The sequence below is a fragment of the Somniosus microcephalus genome, chromosome 14 (genome assembly GCF_052327205.1).
Source record: "Somniosus microcephalus isolate GS21.2 chromosome 14, FLI_Smic_1.0, whole genome shotgun sequence".
Taxonomy (NCBI): domain Eukaryota; kingdom Metazoa; phylum Chordata; class Chondrichthyes; order Squaliformes; family Somniosidae; genus Somniosus; species Somniosus microcephalus.
The window spans coordinates 100,975,344-100,984,680 of record NC_141000.1 but is presented as its reverse complement, the minus strand read 5'-3'; the positions used below and the strand labels follow the sequence as shown (position 1 = coordinate 100,984,680).

The following is a 9,337-nucleotide window of genomic DNA, read 5'->3' as shown; positions in this document are numbered from 1 at the left end:
GCTGGTGTACATCATGAACTCTGAGATTTTGAACGTTGATCTATTTGGTTTAAAGATCTAATGAGCCTTTTGTGACTTCAGAGTGAGAGCCAGGAGATGGACAACCAGATCCAACGTTTCTGTTGGTGCATTATTGGAGCAAGGACCTGGTGACTTCATTTGTACTCCAAATTCAAGACCCTGCTTGCCCACTTTACACCAGTAGATCCATTTCTGTCAACCAAAATTTTTACTCTTGTGACTTTCAAACAACTGATCAACTGCAGCACAGTATTAAGCATTAATACATTAGCAAATTATTAATCTCAACCAAGCAACCATTGGGCACAATAACAAGTTAATGGAAAGTATTGGATCCAAGGGAAGATGTGGGGCCTACCTATTTACTACGCAAGGTCAAGGAGACATGTTTGAGCATGGAAGGTACTGTTGAGGTGGAGGATGAAAAAATAAAAATTGTAGTAATGATATTTAGTTTCAAAATGTGTTTCTTGATATAAATCATAATGCTGCTCAGCAGAACCAGAATATGGAGCTACTTTAAAGAACAATATCAATAAACATGCATTGTGTGGCTTTGTGTCAGAAGGTGTACCAGCTCTTCTTGATTGCAAAACACCCAAACAGATTTTGCTGCACTTAATCACACTGCTGTGTAGAGGACAAATTTCATGGACCTTAGCACAGCAGTGACATTGTAAACAGCACGCCCAACAATCTGTGTGTGTTTTTGAAACAGTTTATTTTAAGGTGCTCAGAACGAAGCCATCCTGTTTATATACATGACATTTTAGCATCAAGCTATAGGCGATGGCAATACATTTAATATCAGAATAGAATATTGGCATGAGTACAGCTGATAGAGTCCAGATTGCTCAAGATTAGTTTCTGTGTCGGAACCTTGTGGACATAATTACTGGCTTGAAGACAAATTGGGTAATATTTTCGCTGCCACCTATATGTATAAATTTCAAATACAAAAACTGGACAATAACTGCTTCTTCTACATGGGAGTTATTGTAACCAAATTGAACAGTTTAATGGGCTCTATATACTGGCTTTTAAAATTAGAGAATAAATATAGTTTTATACTTATGCGATGTGGAGAAGAAGCTTACTAAATTATGCATTGAGAATTAAGTTCTTTTTCTATATATGCATCTAAACACTCCAGAGTTTGGAAGACTGTAGATTTGCAGCAGTGCTGCTATCCTCAGTACAGACCAAAAATGAATGGAGTTCACAAAAGGAGATGCCTGACTGAAAACTACAGCTGATTAATTCCAGCAGCTGCATTGTTTCCTACAAGAGACATCATTGAACATCAGCCCTCAGGCACCTCGGCTGTACATCTAAAACACACCCTCAATATAGACAAGTGGTATCTGTTCAATGCCACTGCTGGGACAGAAGGTTTTAATATTTTTATAAACCATTACTTCCCAACCTGTGTTCTGGTTACTTTAAAATGTTTTACAGAAAACGCTATTGTTTTCAGAATTAAAAAAAAAGACAGAAACATTTCAAACTGTTTCGCATACAATTATTATGAATTAATTGTTACGTCGGCAACCCCCACAATTTTGCACACAGAAAGATCTCGCCAACTTCTTCTTCTTCTTCTTAGGCAGTCCCTCGGAACCGAGGATGACTTGCTTCCACACTAAAAATGAGTTCTCAGGTGACTGCTGAGTCCAATGCGGGACCTACAGTCTCTGTCACAGGTGGGGCAGACGGTGGTTGAAGGGGCGGGTGGGTGGGGTGCTTGGGTTGACGTGCGCTCCTTCCGCTGTTTGCGCTTGGCTTCCGCTTGCTCCCGGCGAAGAGACTTGAGATGTTTGGCGCCTTCCCGGATGCTTCTCCTCCACTTTGTGCAGTCTTGGGCCGGGGGTTCCCAGGTGTCGGTGGGGATGTTGCACTTTTTCAAGGAGGTTTTGAGGGTGTCCTTGAAGCATTTCCTCTGCCCACCTGGGGCTCTCTTGCCGTGTTGGAGCTCCGAGTAGAGCGCTTGTTTTGGGAGTCTCGTATCGGGCATGCGGACGATGCGGCCCGTCCATCAGAGCTGATCGAGCGTGGTCAAAGCTTCGATGCTGGGGATGTTGGCCTGAGTGGGAACACTGACGTTGGTGCACCTAAAACAGCAATGAGATGAATGAGCTGTTCATCTGCTGTTAGAGGTCATAGTTGAGGGAGGAATATTGGCCAAGACACTGGGAGAATTCGGTGTTTTTCTTCAAATAGTGCCGTGAGTCCTTAAACATTCACCTGAACAGAGTGAGCCTTGGCTCAACCTCAAGGATGACATCTTCAACAATGCATCAGTCCCCTCACTGGTGCTGGAGAGCACTGAACCTGCAAAATGCTGACTCAGAGCGGAGCCTGTTAACAGTTGAGCCAAGTTGGCTCTTCATAAATATTGTTTTCTCTTTAAAGAAATGTAATTTCTATATGCCCACCCCCCACCCCCACCCCCAATTGCCTATGGTGATTTCAGGCCATTTCATACAATATCAAGTGTGATATTCTGCAGCCTCTCAATCTCTTCTCCCTAGGCAGTCCCTCGCAACCGAGGATGACTTGCTTCCACATTAAAAATGAGTTCTCGGGTGACTGATGAGTCCAATGAGGGACCTACAGTCTCTGTCACAGGTGGGGCAGACGGTGGTTGAAGGGGCGGGTGGGGTGCTTGGGTTGACGTGCGCTCCTTCCGCTGTTTGTGCTTGCCTCTCAATATGCCCAAATTAGTATATCATTCTAGAATCAGCAGAACACTAACAAAAAGTTACAAAGAATTACACTAATAAACAGAGGAAAAGATGGCCCTAATAACAACAGAAAATGCTGGAAAAACTCAGCAGGCCAGGCAACATCCGCGGAGAGAGAAATAGAGTCAATGTTTCAGGTCGAAACCCTTCGTCAAGACTGCCAGTCTTGACAAAGGGTTTTGACCTAAAACGTTGACTCTATTTCTCTCTCCACACCTGGCCTGCTGAGTTTTTCCAGCATTTTCTGTTGTTATTTCGGATTTCCAGCATCCGCAGTATTTTTCTATCGTAAAAGATGGCCCTAGATGGTCAGAAGTTTTGAAAAAAGGACCCAGCACTGCTGGAACTGCCTGAAATAGTAAGATTTTCCCCCAATAATTCTCCCATGCTAGTGAAATCTATTGAACTTTCTATTTTACCCAATATTACGTGATACGGACACACGAACCCCTGTCATAACGAAAACATATTTTTGTGTATGTCCACATAATGTGGTGATGAGGTCTGTTAATATTCCATGATTTTAGAAAATGTGAAAGAAGAATTCGATGGCACCCTTATGCAGCTACGAGCCAATTAAGCGGCGCTTCACCCGGGAATAAATGTTTAATCAAACGAGGCCCTTAATCAGCGTGACCGACTCAAAAGAGGTGCCCTGGTGAGCATGGCAAGAGGCAAAACAGCAGGGGGCAAGTGCCGGCGGCAGACAGAAAAGAAAGCGGCGAGGGTGAGATTAAAAAAGGGGGTAGATAGAAGAAATAAAGGGGACAAAGTAAAATGTTGGGGAACACTGAGTGTAGGCAGCTTAAAACAGAAAGGAAAATGTATAACAAAGTGAGGGGAGACTCGGAAAAACAAAGCAAGAAAAGAGCCAACAAAGTGAAGGGCAGAAAAAGAAATGGGGGGAAAAATAGAGTGACCATACAAGGCACAAACTCAAGAGAAAGGGGGAGAGACAACAGAGTGAGCAACGGCAAACCAGAAGAGAGAAACTAGAGATGAGGGCGAGAAAAAACAAAACAAAAAATCAGGAGAAAGGGGGGAGAGAATACTCACAGGGACAAAGTAAGACTTAGTAAAAAGGGACAGACACTTTAGAGGACAGCACACGTTAGATAATAGATTCGGGATACATACGGTGATAGACAAGATGAAATGCATTTAAACGCCGACAGAAAGGTAAAAAAATGATGAATGATTCCCCTCCTTCCCCCAAGAAAATTGGAGATACAGCGGCAAAAGGAGAAACCGGGGGGGGGGGGGGGGGGGGAGTTCGGCGCTGTTTTGGAAGAGGATGAGGGGGGAGAAAAAGAACAGATGATGTTGAATTGGTTCAACATAAGAAGGAAAATAAAAAGAGTTTTAAAGGTGTAATATTTGGAGGAGACTTTCTACTTCAACGAAGAAGCAGAAATCAGCAAGAGGTTTACTGGATGAAAAAGCAGAGAGATTTCAAAGGAAGCAGATTAAAGACTAGGCTGGTGGAAAGGTGCAATTAATAAAAGGTGGGCCACGGCAGGAAAGAATAATCAAATGTGAGAGAGAGAAGGCAAAAAAAACACAACTAAAAACACAACTCCGGAGAGACGAATCATTCCTCTTCTCGTTTACAAGAGGAAGAGGCCAGGATCGCTCCCGCCTTCCAGAAATCTGAGAAGTTTCAAAGATTAAATCAGCAGTCCCGTTTTTCCCCTTCCTGCAGCTCAGTGTGTGTGTGAGAGAGAGCGCGCTCCAATGACTGAAACTGACCAGAAATGTACAAGATGTTTCGCCACGCAGCGTCGCATCTGTTCCCGAAGGATCAGATGGGAATAATGGAATCGAACTGAAAAGAAAAATCCCCTAACGAGTATCTTCCTGAGACGGGAACCAGTAAATAAGTGCTGGTATCGAACTGAACGGCGAATGAGCTGGTGGGTGGGTGGGGGTGGATATCGGAAGACTTGCTGTTGTCTGAAAGTTGACTCATTACTTTGCCGACAGACTTTTGAAGCCCCCTGTGACTGCCCCGCTAACAGGAAGTACTGTAGTGCTGTCGGAATGAAGATCTGCATTTGACATGAGCTGTTAACCGCCTCAGATGTAAACATTGCAGGGACGTGGGGGAAAAAAGGAATTTGTTTGACTAAATGACTTTTTTTGCCAGTAAGTGGAAAGTGACTGGAAACTTCCCCCCAGGGCGCGTTCCATCAATTCGCTTTGTTGCGTGGATGTTGTTTTTTGCGTCTAATGCTGGATTACTGTTAGTCAGCGTTGGAAATCGGCGGTGATTATTTATCTTGTCTTGTCAGTGTTGACTTCGCTTCTCCCTTTCTGATCGCGGCTCCTTCCCGGCTGGAGGAGGGCAAGTCAAGACATTTCCCAGCCCCAGGATGCCAGCAGCCGCCGGGGAGAGCCCAGACCATCCCGCGCCGGGAGAGCTCCCCGTTCCCAACTCGGAAATTTACCTTCCACTTTCCGTGGCCCACGTTGCTCGAGAATCGATCCGGAATTTCCACCACACGAAGCGGGTGGGGAGCTATCTGATTGGGAGGAAGTTAGGAGAAGGATCTTTCGCCAAAGTTAGAGAAGGATTGCACGTCCTGACTGGTGAAAAGGTAATTTCCTTTCTCGGTTCGAATTTTTAGTTTTACGTTCACGTGGATCCTTGTTCGGCAATTGGCTGAAACACTGGGGAAAGGTTTAAAAAAGAAAAACGACGTGTGTTTCACACCAGTAAAGAAAATCCAGACAAATACCAATGTTTCTAGAATTTTAGTTTAATGGCGGGACGATTATAGTACGTGAAATAAATTCCTCTTCACGTATTTCCTCAAAAAATGTGGGAAATACAGAACATCTGTCAGCATCTGGAGGAAGACAGGTTAACGTTTGGGATGGACACCAGTGGTCAGAGGTGTGTTAACCTGGGATGGACACCCTCGGTCAGAGGTGTGTTAACCTGGGATAGACATCCTCAGTCAGAGGTGTGTTAACCTGGGATAGACACCCCCCCCCCCCCCCCCCCGGTCAGAGGTGTGTTAACCTGGAATGGACATTGGTCAGAGGTGTGTTAACCTGGGATGGACACCCCCGGTCAGAGGTGTGTTAACCTGGGATAGACACCCTCAGTCAGAGGTGTGTTAACCTAGGATGGACACCCCCGGTCAGAGGTGTGTTAACCTGGGATGGACACCCACGGTCAGAGGTGTGTTAACCTGGGATAGACACCCTCAGTCAGAGGTGTGTTAACCTGGGATGGACACCCTCGGTCAGAGGTGTGTTAACCTGGGATGGACACCCTCGGTCAGAGGTGTGTTAACCTGGGATGGACACCCTCGGTCAGAGGTGTGTTAACCTGGGATGGACACCCTCGGTCAGAGGTGTGTTAACCTGGGATGGACACCCCTGGTCAGAGGTGTGTTAACCTGGGATGGACACCCCTGGTCAGAGGTGTGTTAACCTGGGATGGACACCCTCGGTCAGCAATGTGTTAACCTGGGATGGACACCCCCGGTCAGAGGTGTGTTAACCTGGGTTGGACACCCTTGGTCAAAGGTGTGTTAACCTGGGATTGACATTGGTCAGAGGTGTGTTAACATCGGATAGACATTGGTCAGAGATGTGTTAACCTGGGGTGGACACCCTCGGTTAGAGGTGTGTTAACCTGGGATGGACATTGGTCAGAAGTGTGTTAACCTGGGATAGACACCCTCGGTCAGAGGCGTGTAAACCTGGGATGGACACCCTCGGTCAGAGGCGTGTTAACCTGGGATGGACACCCTCGGTCAGAGGCGTGTTAACCTGGGATGGACACCCTCGGTCAGAGGCGTGTTAACCTGGGATGGACACCCTCGGTCAGAGGCGTGTTAACCTGGGATGGACACCCTCGGTCAGAGGCGTGTTAACCTGGGATGGACACCCTCGGTCAGAGGCGTGTTAACCTGGGATGGACACCCTCGGTCAGAGGCGTGTTAACCTGGGATGGACACCCTCGGTCAGAGGCGTGTTAACCTGGGATGGACACACTCGGTCAGAGGCGTGTTAACCTGGGATGGACACCCTCGGTCAGAGGCGTGTTAACCTGGGATGGACACCCTCGGTCAGAAGCGTGTTAACCTGGGATGGACACCCTCGGTCAGAGGCGTGTAAACCTGGGATGGACACACTCGGTCAGAGGCGTGTTAACCTGGGATGGACACCCTCGGTCAGAAGCGTGTTAACCTGGGATGGACACCCTCGGTCAGAGGCGTGTAAACCTGGGATGGACACCCTCGGTCAGAGGCGTGTTAACCTGGGATGGACACCCTCGGTCAGAGGCGTGTTAACCTGGGATGGACACCCTCGGTCAGAGGCGTGTTAACCTGGGATGGACACCCTCGGTCAGAGGCGTGTTAACCTGGGATGGACACCCTCGGTCAGAGGCGTGTTAACCTGGGATGGACACCCTCGGTCAGAGGCGTGTTAACCTGGGATGGACACCCTCGGTCAGAGGCGTGTTAACCTGGGATGGACACCCTCGGTCAGAGGCGTGTTAACCTGAGATGGACACCCTCGGTCAGAGGAATGTTAACCTGGGATTGACATTGGTCAGAGGTGTGTTAACCTGGGATTGACATTGGTCAGAGGTGTGTTAACCTGGGATAGACATTGGTCAGAGGTGTGTTAACCTGGGGTGGACACCCTCGGTTAGAGGTGTGTTAACCTGGGATGGACATTGGTCAGAGGTGTGTTAACCTGTGATGGACACCCTCGGTCAGAGGTGTGTTAACCTGGGATGGACATTGGTCAGAAGTGTGTTAACCTGGGATGGACACCCCCGGTCAGAGGTGTGTTAACCTGGGATGGACACCCTCGGTCAGAGGTGTGTTAACCTGGGATGGACACCCTCGGTCAGAGGTGTGTTAACCTGGGATGGACACCCCTGGTCAGAGGTGTGTTAACCTGGGTTGGACACCCTTGGTCAGAGGTGTGTTAACCTGGGATTGACATTGGTCAGAGGTGTGTTAACATGGGATAGACATTGGTCAGAGATGTGTTAACCTGGGGTGGACACCCTCGGTTAGAGGCGTGTTAACCTGGGATGGACACCCTCGGTCAGAGGCGTGTAAACCTGGGATGGACACCCTCGGTCAGAGGCGTGTTAACCTGGGATGGACACCCTCGGTCAGAGGCGTGTTAACCTGGGATGGACACCCTCGGTCAGAGGCGTGTTAACCTGGGATGGACACCCTCGGTCAGAGGCGTGTTAACCTGGGATGGACACCCTCGGTCAGAGGCGTGTTAACCTGGGATGGACACCCTCGGTCAGAGGCGTGTTAACCTGGGATGGACACACTCGGTCAGAGGTGTGTTAACCTGAGATGGACACCCTCGGTCAGAGGAATGTTAACCTGGGATTGACATTGGTCAGAGGTGTGTTAACCTGGGATTGACATTGGTCAGAGGTGTGTTAACCTGGGATAGACATTGGTCAGAGGTGTGTTAACCTGGGGTGGACACCCTCGGTTAGAGGTGTGTTAACCTGGGATGGACATTGGTCAGAGGTGTGTTAACCTGTGATGGACACCCTCGGTCAGAGGTGTGTTAACCTGGGATGGACATTGGTCAGAAGTGTGTTAACCTGGGATGGACACCCCCGGTCAGAGGTGTGTTAACCTGGGATGGTCACCCTCGGTCAGAGGTGTGTTAACCTGGGATGGACACCCTCGGTCAGAGGTGTGTTAACCTGTGATGGTCACCTTCGGTCAGAGGTGTGTAAACCTGGGATGGACTTTGGTCAGAGGTGTGTTAACCTGGGATGGACACCCTCGGTCAGAGGTGTGTTAACCTGTGATGGACACCTTCGGTCAGAGATGTGTAAACATGGGATGGACACCCTTGGTCAGAGGTGTGTTAACCTGGGATGGACACCCTCAGTCAGAGGTGTGTTAACATAGGATGGACACCCTCGGTCAGAGGTGTGTTAACCTCTGATGGACACCCTCGGTCAGAGGTGTGTTAACCTGTGATGGACACCTTCGGTCAGAGGTGTGTAAACATGGGATGGACATTGGTCAGAGGTGTGTAAACATGGGATAGACATTGGTCAGGGGTGTGTTAATCTGCGATGGACATTGGTCAGAGGTGTGTAAACATAGGATGGACACCCTCGGTCAGAGGTGTGTTAACCTGGGATGGACACCCTCGGTCAGAGGTGTGTTAGCCTGGGATGGACACCCTCGGTCAGAGGTGTGTTAACCTGGGATGGACACCCTCGGTCAGAGGTGTGTTAACCTGGGATAAACATTGGTCAGGGGTGTGTTAACCTGGGATGGACACCCTCGGTCAGAGGTGTGTTAACCTGGGATGGACATTGGTCAGAGGTGTGTTAACCTGGGATGGACACCCTCGGTCAGAGGTGTGTTAACCTGGGATGGACATTGGTCAGAGGTGTGTTAACCTGGGATGGACACCCTCGGTCAGAGGTGTGTTAACCTGGGATGGACACCCTCGGTCAGAGGTGTGTTAACCTGTGATGGACACCTTCGGTCAGAGGTGTGTAAACATGGGATGGACACCCTTGGTCAGAGGTGTGTAAACATGGGATAGAC

At 48.5% G+C, this 9,337-nt stretch overlaps 1 protein-coding gene across 1 annotated transcript in view; it reads left to right on the top strand.

The window, feature by feature from the left end:
- Window positions 1-4,308: 4,308 nt before the first annotated feature.
- Window positions 4,309-9,337, top strand: part of hunk (hormonally up-regulated Neu-associated kinase) — a 66,916-nt gene continuing 61,887 nt past the window's right edge. The window contains exon 1 of the mRNA XM_086007051.1: window positions 4,309-5,362. Coding sequence (XP_085863177.1) covers window positions 5,138-5,362 — 225 coding nt within the window. The 5' untranslated portion in view covers window positions 4,309-5,137. The remainder of the gene's footprint in view (window positions 5,363-9,337) is intronic.